The sequence below is a fragment of the Berghia stephanieae genome, chromosome 11, assembly GCF_034508935.2.
Source record: "Berghia stephanieae isolate SIO BIC M18660-M18661 chromosome 11, UCSD_Bste_1.3, whole genome shotgun sequence".
NCBI lineage: Eukaryota > Metazoa > Mollusca > Gastropoda > Nudibranchia > Aeolidiidae > Berghia > Berghia stephanieae.
This window is the reverse complement of record NC_088370.1, coordinates 27272077-27289576: the sequence shown is the minus strand read 5'-3', so window position 1 is coordinate 27289576 and position 17500 is coordinate 27272077. Positions and strand designations below refer to the sequence as shown.

Below are 17500 nucleotides of genomic sequence, written 5' to 3'. Positions count from 1 at the left end.
CGTCCAGGTACTCATTTTACACCTGAGTACGGTGAGAGAATGTGAGCAAAGAGCCTTTTCCAAGGACTCAACTATGCGCGAGCGCGAGGCTCGAACCCAAGACCTTCCGATCCGAAAGCGAGTGTCATACCACTATACCACATAGCCGCACAAGAGCAATTGAGATGATAAATTATCATTGATACACTAGCTAACTTTTGAAAAGTGAAACATTGCACCTGCAAGTTCCACCACACACCAACTCTCTCACTACCAATACAGTGATGTGTGTGTATGTGTGTTTGTGTGTGTGTGTGTGTGTGGAAAGGGGGGGGGGGGGGGGTTCCTCTTTCAACTCCAAAACCGTGGATTTCCGCGGATACGAGGAAAACCATCAGCACTGATAGTTGGTAAGGAGAGGGTTAAGGCAAAGTGACACCATTGACCGTGGGTATTGATTATAGAAAATAAATGAAAAAGAGGACGGGTATTTTTAAATACATGTACATTTTATTCATTATCATCATTATATAATACATTCACTATACATAATGCTATTATATTATAAACAATCAAACCATAAATTGTATATGATATTCATTGATAAATGGGGGGAGAATGCATTTTGATAATCATAATATAGAGTTTTAGTTATTCGCTTCATGTGTTAAAAACGCTTCTCTTATCTTATTCTAGATGACAACGAGAGAAATATTAACATTAAACTTGGGCGTCTTGAAAATAGAGCAATATCCACTAAACGTGCTCAAGGCGCTTTACAAAGGGTCCCTGGCCAACAGCAACGCTTAACATGTAGGACGTGACATGCCGCCTGTTAGGCGATGTTATATCTTTTTTTCGGACAGAGACATCGCTGTTAACGACTAGGTACTCATTTTACACCTGGGAACGGTGAGAGAATGTGAGTAAAGAGCCCTTTTCCAAGGACTCAACTATGCGCCATAGAGCACAAAGTCGCATATGACATTGTCATAGTAGAGAAAAGATTGTTTACAAAGGCAAATTTGTCAACTCTCTTTAACATTCTTTTATAAATTCATATTGATCATCACAATTTAGATTTGTTATTCCTTCCATGGGTTAATGTACGATTCTCTTATCTTATCTACATGATAACATGAGAAATATTATTATCATTATTATAATAGAGAAAAGATTCTTTAAAAAGGAAAATTTGTGACCCATCGTCTCAAAACGGTATTATGTCGGAACGAACCAGATACTCAAAAGTCGATTTATATTGTTAAACTGGTCGAAAATATAAATTGTTGGCATTCGCGCCCAAAAATATGGTATCCATACTCCTCAATAAAACATACAAACTCAACACAAGTCTGAAATTTCTGGTTATAAATTCTATTTTCAACATCTTAACCATCCCAACTTAATAACGTTATGAAGGCGAAGGGTCACATTTGTCAAAGGTCTTTAACATTTAAAAAAAACAATTCATGTTTATAGTCACAATCTAGATTTGCTTTTCCCTTCCATGGGGTAATATACGATTCTTAGACTCTTGCTTTTTGAAATTGGATTCAATAGTCTGATGTCACGTCGCCCAGCAAAGGCGGCCATCGTGGTTCTAAACAAAGAAAATCTGTACTTTTTATTCTTCATGCTGGCTATAACTTTTCATATGTCTTGTGATCAGAATGTGTAAAAGTCAAAACATGATCAAATTTATGTTTTTTTCCCCTTTGGATACGCTTTTATGCTCGCAGGGGAAATATTTCATACGGGCGTCCGCCATTGTTTCGATAGTTTAGAGCCAGTTACTAAGTTACAATGCGCATTACGAGGAAAGTGACGTTACGACTGTTGAAGCGTATTCCGGACGTGTTCCCAGCCGCTGCACGACCTTGTTGGGAACAAAGTTCGAATTCCAAAACGCAAGAGTGTAAGACATTGTTATTCTACCCCTCAACCCATTTTGAAGTCATCATCAATCTCTGAGTAAAATACATTTACAAAAAATATTTAAATAATACTTCTTTTTACCAGAAATCTAATTTTAGTGGAAATTTAACATTTGACAAACTGACGTCACAAATTATAATTGTAAACTTGATATCATTACGCGTTACTCTTTAGGGAGAGGAGTGGAATAATACATATTATCTTATATTATCTAGATGTTAACATGTGATTCATATTATTACAAAGAAATGGTGTATTAAACAGTACATGTTTCATTTTCATTACGAGGGAAGTGACGTCACGACTGTTGAACCCTATTATTCGTCCAGCACAAACTTTCTCCAAATCTATTTCCACCATGCACACAGAATTGTCCGATGCCCCAGGTTATTCTTGCTATCAATGGCCACGCAGCACCAACCTTTAAGTCTTATTTATTGTAGGTCTGATAACCCAAATCATTGTAGGCCAATGAATTGTAGTAACGGAGATACTCTCCAATCAACGCAAAATATTATTACCCATAATTAATCCCATACTTGTGTTAGGTTATTAGACCTTCTTATATTAGGTGCTCATGACAAAATAATGTAAATGAACAAGGTTATGTATTTTAAAAATATTATAGATAGAATTCATATACACGAATTTATTTTCATTTTGTACAAAGTATTTTAAACGAAAAACACTCTGGAATGATGTAATATTGTTTTTACCCCGACGTCACATGTTTGCAGGTCTGATAACCGAACGAAATTATGGGCTGGATTTAACATTACTGTTTTAAAGGACATACAATAACAATTTGCTTTGGTTTGAGAGTATTTCTATCACGACAATGCACCCACAACAACTTATGTTATCAGACCTGAAAATGAGCACACGTTGATCTTATCAAATAATGCAATAGTGCTTTGCACTGACAAAAAGCCTATTTTATATTTTGGTAAGAAAAGGTTTATTCCTTTTTAACATTTTTTTTTTTTTAGGATGACCCGAAATTGTCAAAGATAATTTTTTTTTAAATAGAGAATTTATATTGCGCAATATCCACTAATAGTGCTCAAAGGGGGAAACCACCAGTAACACTTAACATGCAGGACGAGACATTAAGCCCGTTGTTAGACGATATTAACAATTTTATTTTCAAACATAGTCGTAACGAGCAATACTACGTTAATCTGGATGGTTTGCGATGAAGAAAAAATACTCAAGGGTTTTGCCAACCAAATCATTTGTTTAACGGTATTGGTCTCTCTCTCTCTCTCTCTCTCTCTCTCTCTCTCTCTCTCTCTCTCTCTCTCTCTCTCTGTATGTGTTAACAGTCAGATACTCTTTGTACATATGAGTAGGACTATGAGAGAAAGTGAGTAAAGAGCCTTTTCGAGTTCGAGCCCAGGACCTTCCGATCCGAAGGCGAGTGTCATACCACAAGACCACAAGACCGTTACGGTCAGGAAGATTGGGGTGAAAGGTGATGGTGAAAAGAGGTGTAAGGAGTTGAAAGTTTTCCAGCCAAAATATTTTTTAAAAGGCATTTTGTGAGTGTGTAGCGTCGGATTAGTACCTTTGTGGTGTAAGCATAATGTGATGGCGATTATGATGCTTATAAAGATGATGATTATGTTGATGATAACAACGATGATGACGACGAAGATGATGATATGGTAACGGCGACGACGACGATGAAGATGATGACGGTGATACCTAATGATGATCATGACTACAACGGGGGCTATGACGATGATGATGATGATGATGATGATGATGATGATGATGATGACGATGATGATGATGATGATGATGATGCTGATGATGATGATGATGATGACGATGATGATGATGATGACGATGATGATGATGATGATGATGATGATGATGATGATGATGATGATGATGATCTTGATGATGATGATGATGATGATGACGATGATGATGACGATGATGATGATGATGATGATGATGATGATGATGATGATGATGATGAATACGATGATATTTATGATGATGATGATGATGATGATGATACGATTAAGTACAATTTCCAATTTTTCACATCAAGTATTATCAATTATTTATAATGATTTCCTTCATATGTCGAGTCGATGGAGCATAATTCTTATATAGATCTATATACACGGTCACTCTATACAATAATAGTGTGTAATATTATCATAACATCTTTGATAAACCACAAAATGAAATAATTATGAATGAAATAATAGATATGTATTACAGGAGTAAAGCATCTTTCATATTTTACCATAAAGTAAAACAAAATCTGTCTTCTGGCAATAATCATACACGTGAACAAAGAACAAACAAACTTGAGATTTTATATAGCGCAATATCCATTAAACGTGCTCAAAGCTCTTACAAGGTTGCCCCTACTAGCCAACAGCAACATTTAACACATGTAGGACAACGTCACATGACGCCTATTAGACGATAATATTACAATTTTTTGTAAGACAGAGACAATATATATATATATATATATATATATATATATATATATATATATATATATATATATATAATACGGCAGTCTGTGTAAATTGTCCATTCGTATGCCATGCCTGCTTGATGCCTTACTTTGAATCAAACGTTTGTGTCACACGAATTTTCCCAGTATCGTCTTCACAAATAATCGGAACATTAATTAATTATTGTCCTTTTGATTCAGCACAATGAATTTTTAAAAGTCAATATTGAACTTTCAGTACTGAGCGTTTTTATATAGAGCAATATCCACTAAACGTGCTCAAAGCGCTTTACAAAGGATACCTGACCAACAGCAACACGTAACATGTAGAACGAGACACGACACCTAATAGGCTATAATACAATTTTTTTCCCCGGCAGAGACAATGTTGTTAACCGCCATGTATTCATTTTACACCTGAGTACGGTTAGAGAATGTGAGGGAAGAGCCTTTTCCAAGGATTCAAATATGCGCCGAGCGAAGGTCGAACCAGCAGGACCTCGACGAACGATCCACGATTGCCAAAACTTGCACAGTCGTTTTCAAGTTTCTGCTGGATGCAGTAGAGACGAAAACTTGCTTTCGTTTTCCATATTATTAACTTGCGACAGGAACCGTATGCAGAGACGATGTGTTGTCGTGACGTAATCCTGGTGCTACGTGCTGATTTGTGGTTGACGTATTCGCGTCCATTGAAACACCACCGTGACCTTGGTGAACCCTATTATTATAAGAACTATCCAAGGTCATCCCGGTGGGTTTTTGGATGGAGGATGTTGCCGGAGCCGAAGACGAGGTCGTCAGTGCTAGTTTCGAAGATGGAGATGTCGAAGTCATCATGATGTTATTATTATGATGATGATGATGATGATGAACGGCAGATGATGATGTCATACCGTGAGAATAGATAGAAGATGAAGAAGAATTCACTTCATTGTTCATAGACTGCTCTATACTGCCTAAGGGGTCCGATGCAGTTTTCACAGGGTATTCCGACTTCAACTGAGGCAGCATACTGCTCATGTAACCGCCGCCTGTTTTGCCAATTCCGCCGGATACGACGCCTAAAGCGGTTGATGTCGTCATGACCCCGTTGTACATTTCTCGTTGTTTCTCGTCGATGAAATTATTGGCGGTGTTTCCTTTCTCGGTGTGTTGTTGTTCCATGGTGAAATCATTGCGTTGCTGCTGTTGCATAAGATGTTGTTGCTGCTGCTGTTGGTGTTCCGACATCATAGCAGCGTAAGGGTCCGACTTCATAATGTCCATATAATCAGATTTTATGGTCGGATGTTGCCCCTGGTGATGCTGGTGATGGTGGCCATGAAGCATAGCGGATGAAGAATTACCACTACTGCCGTAGTCGGCATTTTTCGGCATGCCGGCTTCGTAATTCGCTTTGTCGGTTTCTGACGTCGTTCCGGTACCGTAGTAGTGACTGGGGAGTTTTGCACCGGAAGTAATCATATCGGCAGTTGTTGAAGCATATCCGGAACGAGTGGGGTCGAAATAGCCAGCCGTTCTTGCAGCTTCCAAGTATGCGAGATTGACGGAATCGATGTAGCCTTTTGTGTTGGATTCCATGCTGTATTTCATCGTGTCGGCGTAGAGGGCCGACTTGTCCATGATGTGGTCGTAATTGGCTGCGGTGCCCAGCTTGTTTGAAGTGTCCATAATTGGGTATGATGAAGTCTTCAGTGGGTCTTGGTGGTAGCTGTTATACGATTTCATCTGTTGCTGCTGCTGCTGTTGCTGTTGATGTTGTTGTTGTTGTTGCTGTTGAAGTAGATGGTGTTGATGTTGATTTTCATCATATTCTGATTTGGGGGTGACCAGGCCGTAAGCAGATATCGTATTGCTGTTGCCACTAATGCTGTTGCTATTGTTGTTGTTTGTGTTCTCATAATTGTGGGAATTCCCATTTCCTAATTTAGTATCTGACGTCATGTACTGTGAGGTATCCTTGGGAGATGTTTTGATGCTGTCTGGGTTGTTTTTAATGTTGTTGTTGTTGTTTGATTTTGGAGACGTCTTGTTGGATTTTGGCGGGGAAGATTCCGATTTCGAATCTGAGAACAAAAGTAAAAAAAAAGAAACACACATGAACACAATCTTCAGATAAGGCATTGGTGCAGATTAACACTCTCCTTACCAAGCATGGGGAAAACCGTCACATTTATTACGATGCAACTACCAGTTGCATCATTCTGATTTCATTTGTACGACAACCAATGTTTTGTTTATTCATCTCAACTACGCCACTACCACATTATCTCATTCATCTGTAGTGTTTCATTCATCCTGTTTTGTTGATAAAGGGGAAACCCGAAACGTTCAATTGATTTGTTTTTGTAATTAAATTGAAGCTTACATTCAATTTCACATTATTATTTGTACGACATAAAATTTAAAGGAATTTAATTTTGTTATAGCTATAAAAACTTGACACTGTCTTGTAGAGCTCGTTTTGGTGAACAATGATATTATTTATTGAAAATACTTGTTGTTTTTCTGTGTGAATAAGAAAAATCTATTTTTGTGTTGGGAGGGTGTGAAGTTTTGAGGAAAATTCTGGAAATGGCTGGTAAGGAGATGGAGGAGATTTTTCGAAAACAAAAAGAAAATCATTTTCTTACGTATTTCTACTATCATTATAATATCATTACAGTTATAACCTACGCTGACTCAACTAAGCTAATACCTTTAACTGTGTGGTTATTCATAATAATAATACTGATAATAATAAGAATAATAATAATAATAATAATAATAATAATTAATAATATATAATAACAATAATAATAATATAATAATAATAATAATAATAATAATAATAATAATAATAACAATAATAATAAAATAACAATAATAATAATAATAATAATAATAATATAATAATAATATATAATAATAATAATAATAATAATAATAATATTAATAATAATAATAATAATAATAATAATAATAATAATAATAATAATAATAATAATAATAATAATAATATGGTGTTATCTGAGTGTCCCAAAAGCATTCGCTATCGATATTTTTCTGACCCCTATGACCACCCTGCAGTAATTGAGCTAGCAATTCATCTCGTCGTAGCACAATTCGTGGCGCTGCACTGCGGTTGACACCTGGGTTATTTTCAGTATTTCCTTGAAATAGACCCTAGAGACAAATTTCCCCCGCGGGATGAATAAAGGGAAATTTTTTTTTAAATTTAAGTAGAGGAAGACTGATCTTTTAAATGTTATTTTTTGTGTGTTTTTGTTTGTTTGTTTTGTTTTGTTTTGCTTGTTTTTTTTTTGTTTTTGTTTTTGTTTTTTTTTCTTTCTTACTTTGTCGGGTACTGTTTCATACATAATTTTTGATATCTTTGTCTGCTCCCTAATTTGTCATTGTGATAATTTCTAACGATTGAGCTTTTAAAATTTATTTTTGAGCTTTTTTTATATAGCGCAATATCCACTCAACGTGTTCAAAGCGCTTTACGAAGGGTCGTTCCTGACCAGCAGCAACACGTAACACGAAGAACGGGACATGACTCCTGTTTTTACAATTTTGTCCGACAGAGACAACGCTCACAACGGTCTGGTACTCACTTTACACCCGAGTACGTTGTGAGAATGTGAGTATAAAGAAAGTCATTTCCAAGGACTCAAGTACGCGCCGAGTGATGCTCGAACCCAGGACCTTCCGATCCGAAAGCGAGTGTCATACCACTAGAACACCAATACTCACCGCTGTCGTCCGTGCCTTTGCTAGAGTTTTTATTCTTTCCAACTCCTTTCGGTTTTCGTTTCCTGGTTTGTATTCCGTCTTTTTTCATAGCCAGTGGTCGGTTTACCTGTAAAATAAATACAAGGATTAAGATATAGATTGCATGTATGCGCTTGGCTAAGAAGCTCACAATATTGCCATCCGGAAGTATAACAGACCAACACACAAAACTATGTGAAACCTTGAACGTATATATAGTCTGGTTAATACAGTTGAGTGAGAATTACTCATAAACGCGGATGGCAAAAAAAAAAGCAATAACAAAGACCTGAATGACGTCAACTTCATTCTATCTACAAAGATCGACTACATTAACACAACATATCTTGCACATAAAATCGTAATGATAAATGAAATAAATGCAAATCGATGGATTTCAACGTTGTTTAGGTTTCTATAACGTTTAAATGACAGGATATGATGCTAGTCTATCGCAAAGTACTTTCCATCAAATCTAACACATCCAGCTTCCCAAACCACTGCTTGATGCACGACGGAAAGTGTGTTCGTGTGTGTGAGGGGGAGAAGGGTGGGGGCGGGGGGGGGGGGGGGAAGTTAGAATAATCTCTGAATTGTCCCACCTCCTTTGCTTGTGACGTGAGCGCTCTACCAACTGAGCTATCGGGGCTCATTGTTGTAAGGAAACACTCTCAAACTAACGCAAGCATTGTCAATTTTAGCGATGTTAAACTAAAAAAATTGTCTGTTACTGCAATAGATTATCAGACCTGCAGATATTTGCACGTCGAGTAGAGATGAATACATAATATGATGATGAAAGCCGATGAAAGAGTTATGGCCAGGTGGGTATACAATGGCTGGGGGGGGGGGGGGGGGGGAGGGTATACAATGAGTACTGATTGCATCAAGGTTTACGACTTGACGTTTGACATCAATGTTTTAATGTGTGTTTGTGTTAGATATGTCTCTTTTTACGTTTTGTAGTAATATGTGTGTATGTGTGTGTGTGTGTGTGAGTATGTGTGAATTAGAGGGGAGTGAAGAGAGAGAGAGAGAGAGAGAGAGAGAGAGAGAGAGAGAGAGAGAGAGAGAGTGCGTGAAGAAGAAGAAGAAGAAGAAGAAGAAGAAGAAGAAGAAGAAGAAGAAGAAGAAGAAGAAGAAGAAGAAGAAGAAGAAGAAGAAGAAGTACTTAAAGGGAGATAATCGACAAAGTATATCATTATCTCAACAAGAAAGAAAGAAAAGAAAAGACCAACAAAAAGTAAAGAAAGAAAGAAAGAGAACGAAAGTTGATATGATAATAGAATTGTAGAGAAAGATAAGAATGTAATGGTGAAAACGTTACACAATAAAACAATGACATTGTCTCAGTGACAAAGAAAAGAGGGATGGTAGATGGATGGATGGATGGACGGATGGATGGATGGATTGTAGATATAAATAAGTAACGAAATGGACGGACAGATGGCAATGATAGAGGAATTATACGTTGATGGTTTGTTGATAGCGACATAAAATTCACATCTGGTTTTGTTGTGGTAGAGAGATGGTTGGTGGTGATAATGCATTGGACGGATAAAGAAAGGCTATGTGTTTTATTTTATTATGAGAGGAATTGCGAAAAGTTATTTGATGTACTGTAATGTAAGATTGAATAAGTGGGTGACAGGAGGGTGTGGTGTAGGTGGTTGAGATGAGAGTATGCAGGGAGAGGGATAGAGAGAAAGGAATAGATGAGGGATGGATGAAGGGAGGGAGATAGAAGGAGAGAGAGAGAGAGAGAGAGAGAGAGAGAAGGGTGGAGGTATAAAGATAAATATAGAGAAATGAAAGGCGAGGTATAATAAGTAGAAGGGGAGAGAGAGAGAGAGAGAGAGAGAGAGAGAGAGAGAGAGAGGGGGGGGAGGGGAAGAGGTAAAAAGATGAATATAGAGAAGTGAAAGGAGGCATAAAAACATGCATTGATGGAATTGAAAGATAAGTAGAATGGAGAGAGAGAGAGAGAGAGAGAGAGAGAGAGAGAGAGAGAGAGAGAGAAAGAGAAGGGGGAGCAAAAGAGAAAAAAAGAAGGAGAGCAGGGGCGATGGAGAGGGACGGGAGGGATGAAGAGAGAGAGAGAGAGAGAGAGAGAGAGAGAGGGAGGGATGAAGAGAGAGAGAGAGAGAGAGAGAGAGAGAGAGAGAGAGATAAGATTTGAAATTCCACTCAGTAACCAATATAATAATACAAGTCTTATAACAAAAACAGACCGATAAAGCAATAATAATAATAATAATAATAATAATAATAATAATAATAATAATAATAATAATAATAATGATAATAATAATAATAATAGACAGAACGATATAGAGGAGAGAAGGTGTAAAAGAATGCTTAATAACGTATGAAAAAAAAAATAATCCTAAATTAAATCGAATTAAAAGTTAACGATCATCCATCCCACTATGATAGGCAGTTAACAATGGAGAGAGAGAGAGAGAGAGAGAAAGAGCTTTGCACACACAGAGAGCGAGTAATAATAACAGTAACGTTATGGGGGACTGAACGAAACTATGCGTGAGTACGTCTTGATAACTCATAAAAAAGCGATCAGACTGGGCGATAATTCTATTGTTTATTGTAGCGGGTCACAGATATGGCTGTTAGCGGCGTGGCAAACCCATCCACTTGGCGTTTTATTGTGTGAGATGAGGACAGACGAGGTCGTGATAGAACACTTACTATACTAAGACCCACCTACCTACCTTTTTTCTGTGTGTGAGTTTTGGTTTGTTTTGTTTTGTTTTGTTTTTGTTTTGTTTTTTAATTTATTTATTTTGATTTTTGTATCCCTTTAAACAAATAAAATATATTTTGAAAAGTCGGAACAAAGGTGGGTAATTAACGAATCGCATAGAAGGAACAAAGTTGACGCGACGTCACTCAATTCTTTGTTATTATTTTTAGACAGCCTGTTAGTGATTAGTTCTCACTTAATTATATCAATAAGATTCTAAACGTTAAAGGTTTTAGCTTTTTTTTAATTGGTTAATTCTGCAATGAAATTTTTAAAAACGACAAAAAAAAAAAAACAAACAAACAAAAAAACAACAACAACAACAAAAAAAAAACAAAACATGAGCTTATATATCGGTCAATATGCACTAAACGTGCTCAAAGCGCTTACAAAAGAACAATAAATGCAAAGGAAAAGATTAAATTACAAAACATAAAGCAGAGATTTACTTACCCCGTGCAATTTGTAGTAAAGGCCACACGCATTACAGACGGGCTCTCCCTCGTTGCTGCGTCTCCATAGGGTGGTTGTGGTGGTGTGACAGTTAGCGCACAGAAGGCCTACACGCCTAGAGGCTGACTGTGGAAACGAGTTAAAAAGAAGTATTACAGTGGTCATGTTCAACAAAAGTTTTAACCATCTAACTGCCGTACTCTTGAAATACAAGTTTATAAAAATTTTGGCATAAAACTCATCCTTCTAATATCGATCGATTTCAATAACTCTCGTCTTGGCGAAAAGTCTCAAACCTGGGACCTCGAGTATGGTCTATGGTTCGAGTCTCGCTCTAAGCGGCACATAAGTATCTGGCCCTTAACAATGTTGTCTTTCTTGGAATAAATTATAATGTTCCCTACTCTCCGCCAGATCTTTCAGACCAAGCTACCCAATCACTGGTGAGTGAACATGGGAGTCAGAAATACACTTCGACTCCAGCCAGGATCGATCTCGGTCCCTTTGATTTGGAAGCGAGTGCTTTATCAACTGATCAATCAGGACCCCAGAAATACAAGTGGGGCTTGGCATTTTTTCCCCCCATCTGTAGTAACCGCCACTGATCAATAAAAATAGATAAATAAATGAATGAATGAAAATTATCTTTAAAAAGATGAAATGGAGAGAAAAATTGAAGTAGGTAGATTGTGACTCATATAAAGGGACAACACCCTTTATGCGCCTCTGGGAAAATGTGAGTTAACTCACTCAATCCTAGAGATTTTTGCTACTTTTCAAAATTGGAAAAAAAGTATTTAAAATGAGCATGTACATAGATAGTTGTATTCAACTACCATTAACATGCAAAAACTAAAAGCGTACGCTTTGATACTACACCTATAATTTGTCCCAGAAAAATGTAATAAATAGTCATGGGGTAAAAGTAACCCGGGTAAACTACGGATATAGTCGGTGTTAGGGTTGAGTGAGTTAAGGACTCAAATCTACGCCGTCGCTCAGAACGGGACTCGAACCATGGATCTTAGTTTATGTGTATATGAGTCACATTTTCTTACTTTATTTTTCTTTCATATTATAGAAGGAACGAAATTGACACCACTCAGCTCTTTGGTGTTATTTTTAGCCAGACATTTTGATTATTTGTTCTCACTAAATTCTATCAATCAGACTATAAACGTTTAAGGTTATTTGTATGGAGTTTTTTTTTTTATAAATATATATTGGGACCTTATATCCGGCCAGCGGATGTTGTGAGTATTATACCTAAACTTCTATCATATCAAATACACTTACTTTTAGAAAACGATTTTAAAAACTGTGATTTTCTGTAGGGCATATAATTTGGACTCCTAATATGTACTTTATTATAATTTTATTATTTTATTTTAGAATTTTTGTGGTTTTTAACATGTCAGTTCTATATTTGTGTATGATACTTTTTAACATGTCAGTTCTATATGTGTGTATGATACTTTTTAACATGTCAGTTCTATATTTGTGTATGATACTTTTTAACATGTCAGTTCTATATGTGTGTATGATTCTTTCTAACATGTCAGTTCTATATTTGTGTATGATACTTTTTAACATGTCAGTTCTATATGTGTGTATGATACTTTTTAACATGTCAGTTCTATATTTGTGTATGATACTTTTTAACATGTCAGTTCTATATGTGTGTATGATACTTTTTAACATGTCAGTTCTATATGTGTGTATGATTCTTTTTAACATGTCAGTTCTATATTTGTGTATGATACTTTTTAACATGTCAGTTCTATATGTGTGTATGATACTTTTTAACATGTCAGTTCTATATGTGTGTATGATACTTTTTAACATGTCAGTTCTATATGTGTGTATGATACTTTTTAACATGTCAGTTCTATATGTGTGTATGATACTTTTTAACATGTCAGTTCTATATGTGTGTATGATACTTTTTAACATGTCAGTTCTATATGTGTGCATGATACTTTTTAACATGTCAGTTCTATATGTGTGTATGATACTTTTTAACATGTCAGTTCTATATGTGTGTATGATACTTTTTAACATGTCAGTTCTATATTTGTGTATGATACTTTTTAACATGTCAGTTCTATATGTGTGTATGATTCTTTCTAACATGTCAGTTCTATATTTGTGTATGATACTTTTTAACATGTCAGTTCTATATGTGTGTATGATACTTTTTAACATGTCAGTTCTATATTTGTGTATGATACTTTTTAACATGTCAGTTCTATATGTGTGTATGATACTTTTTAACATGTCAGTTCTATATGTGTGTATGATTCTTTTTAACATGTCAGTTCTATATTTGTGTATGATACTTTTTAACATGTCAGTTCTATATGTGTGTATGATACTTTTTAACATGTCAGTTCTATATGTGTGTATGATACTTTTTAACATGTCAGTTCTATATGTGTGTATGATACTTTTTAACATGTCAGTTCTATATGTGTGTATGATACTTTTTAACATGTCAGTTCTATATTGTGTGCATGATACTTTTTAACATGTCAGTTCTATATGTGTGTATGATACTTTTTAACATGTCAGTTCTATATGTGTGTATGATACTTTTTAACATGTCAGTTCTATATGTTGTGCATGATACTTTTTAACATGTCAGTTCTATGTTGTGTATGATACTTTTTAACATGTCAGTTCTATATGTGTGTATGATACTTTTTAACATGTCAGTTCTATATGTGTGTATGATACTTTTTAACATGTCAGTTCTATATGTGTGTATGATACTTTTTAACATGTCAGTTCTATATTTGTGTATGATACTTTTTAACATGTCAGTTCTATATTTGTGTATGATACTTTTTAACATGTCAGTTCTATATTGTGTATGATACTTTTTAACATGTCAGTTCTATATGTGTGTATGATACTTTTTAAACATGTCAGTTCTATATGTGTGTATGATTCTTTTTAACATGTCAGTTCTATATTTGTGTATGATACTTTTTAACATGTCAGTTCTATATTATGTATGATACTTTTAACATGTCAGTTCTATATGTGTGTATGATACTTTTTAACATGTCAGTTCTATATGTGTGTATGATACTTTTTACATGTCAGTTCTATATTGTGTGTATGATACTTTTTAACATGTAGTTCTATATGTGTGTATGATACTTTTTAAATGTCAGTTCTATATGTGTGCATGATACTTTTTAACATTGTCAGTTCTATAGTGTGTATGATACTTTAACATGTCAGTCATATGTGTGTATGATACTTTTAACATGTCATTATATTTGTGCATGATACTTTTTAACATGTCAGTTCTATGGTGTGTATGATACTTTTTAACATGTCAGTTCTATATGTGTGTATGATACTTTTTAACATGTCAGTTCTATATTGTGTATGATACTTTTTAACATGTCAGTTCTATATGTGTGTATGATACTTTTTAACATGTCATTCTATATTTGTGTATGATACTTTTTAACATGTCAGTTCTATATGTTGTCATGATACTTTTTAACATGTCATTCTATATGTGGTATGATACTTTTCAACATGTCAGTTTCTATATGTGTTGTATGAACTTTTTAACATGTCAGTTCTATATTTGTGCATGATACTTTTTAACATGTCAGTTTCTATGTGTGTGTATGATACTTTTAACATGTCAGTTCTATATGTGTGTATGATACTTTTAACATGTCAGTTCTCATATGTGTGTAGATACTTTTAACATGTCAGTTCTATATGTGTGCATGATACTTTTTAACATGTCAGTTCTATATGTGTGTATGATACTTTTAACATGTCAGTTCTATATGTGTGTATGATACTTTTTAACATGTCAGTTCTATATTTGTGCATGATACTTTTTAACATGTCAGTTCTATTTGTGTTATGATACTTTTTAACATGTCAGTTCTATATTTGTGTATGATACTTTTTAACATGTCAGTTCTATATGTGTGTATGATACTTTTTAACATGTCAGTTCTATATGTGTGCATGATACTTTTAACATGTCAGTTCTATAATGTGTGTATGATACTTTTTAACATGTCAGTTCTATATGTGTGTATGATACTTTTTAACATGTCAGTTCTATATTTGTGTATGATACTTTTTAACATGTCAGTTCTATATGTGTGTATGATACTTTTTAACATGTCAGTTCTATATGTGTGTATGATACTTTTTAACATGTCAGTTCTATATTTGTGTATGATACTTTTTAACATGTCAGTTCTATATGTGTGTATGATACTTTTTAACATGTCAGTTCTATATGTGTGTATGATACTTTTTAACATGTCAGTTCTATATGTGTGTATGATACTTTTTAACAAAGTCAATTCTATATTTGTGTATGATACTTTTTAACATGTCAGTTCTATATTTGTGTATGATACTTTTTAACATGTCAGTTCTATATGTGTGTATGATACTTTTTAACATGTCAGTTCTATATTTGTGTATGATACTTTTTAACATGTCAGTTCTATATGTGTGTATGATACTTTTTAACATGTCAGTTCTATATGTGTGTATGATACTTTTTAACATGTCAGTTCTATATGTGTGTATGATACTTTTTAACATGTCAGTTCTATATGTGTGTATGATACTTTTTAACATGTCAGTTCTATATGTGTGTATGATACTTTTTAACATGTCAGTTCTATATGTGTGTATGATACTTTTTAACATGTCAGTTCTATATGTGTGTATGATACTTTTTAACATGTCAGTTCTATATGTGTGTATGATACTTTTTAACATGTCAGTTCTATATGTGTGTATGATACTTTTTAACATGTCAGTTCTATATGTGTGTATGATACTTTTTAACATGTCAGTTCTATATGTGTGTATGATACTTTTTAACATGTCAGTTCTATATGTGTGCATGATACTTTTTAACATGTCAGTTCTATATGTGTGTATGATACTTTTTAACATGTCAGTTCTATATGTGTGTATGATACTTTTTAACATGTCAGTTCTATATGTGTGTATGATACTTTTTAACATGTCAGTTCTATATGTGTGTATGATACTTTTTAACATGTCAGTTCTATATGTGTGTATGATACTTTTTAACATGTCAGTTCTATATGTGTGTATGATACTTTTTAACATGTCAGTTCTATATGTGTGTATGATACTTTTTAACATGTCAGTTCTATATGTGTGTATGATACTTTTTAACATGTCAGTTCTATATGTGTGTATGATACTTTTTAACATGTCAGTTCTATATGTGTGTATGATACTTTTTAACATGTCAATTCTATATTTGTGTATGATACTTTTTAACATGTCAGTTCTATATTTGTGTATGATACTTTTTAACATGTCAGTTCTATATGTGTGTATGATACTTTTTAACATGTCAGTTCTATATTTGTGTATGATACTTTTTAACATGTCAGTTCTATATGTGTGTATGATACTTTTTAACATGTCAGTTCTATATGTGTGTATGATACTTTTTAACATGTCAGTTCTATATGTGTGTATGATACTTTTTAACATGTCAGTTCTATATGTGTGTATGATACTTTTTAACATGTCAGTTCTATATGTGTGTATGATACTTTTTAACATGTCAGTTCTATATGTGTGTATGATACTTTTTAACATGTCAGTTCTATATGTGTGTATGATACTTTTTAACATGTCAGTTCTATATGTGTGTATGATACTTTTTAACATGTCAGTTCTATATGTGTGTATGATACTTTTTAACATGTCAGTTCTATATGTGTGTATGATACTTTTTAACATGTCAGTTCTATATGTGTGTATGATACTTTTTAACATGTCAGTTCTATATGTGTGCATGATACTTTTTAACATGTCAGTTCTATATGTGTGTATGATACTTTTAACATGTCAGTTCTATATGTGTGTATGATACTTTTTAACATGTCAGTTCTATATGTGTGTATGATACTTTTTAACATGTCAGTTCTATATGTGTGTATGATACTTTTTAACATGTCAGTTCTATATGTGTGTATGATACTTTTTAACATGTCAGTTCTATATTTGTGTATGATACTTTTTAACATGTCAGTTCTATATTTGTGTATGATACTTTTTAACATGTCAGTTCTATGTGT

At 34.3% G+C, this 17500-nt stretch overlaps 2 protein-coding genes across 5 annotated transcripts in view; both read right to left on the bottom strand.

Moving 5' to 3' along the window:
* LOC144957268 (mRNA turnover protein 4 homolog) overlaps positions 1–17500 on the bottom strand; it is a 524240-nt gene that overhangs the window by 232220 nt on the left and 274520 nt on the right. The gene's annotated exons all lie outside the window — the stretch shown is intronic.
* The window catches only part of LOC144957265 (uncharacterized), a 66466-nt gene continuing 53431 nt past the window's right edge, over positions 4466–17500 (bottom strand). For all 3 annotated transcript variants that reach the window (XM_078888349.1, XM_078888350.1, XM_078888351.1), the window contains exons 7-9: positions 11376–11501; positions 8144–8249; positions 4466–6471 (exon numbers count right to left, since the gene is read on the bottom strand). In XM_078888349.1, coding sequence (XP_078744475.1) covers positions 5000–6471; positions 8144–8249; positions 11376–11501 — 1704 coding nt within the window. In that variant the 3' untranslated portion in view covers positions 4466–4999. The remainder of the gene's footprint in view (positions 6472–8143; positions 8250–11375; positions 11502–17500) is intronic.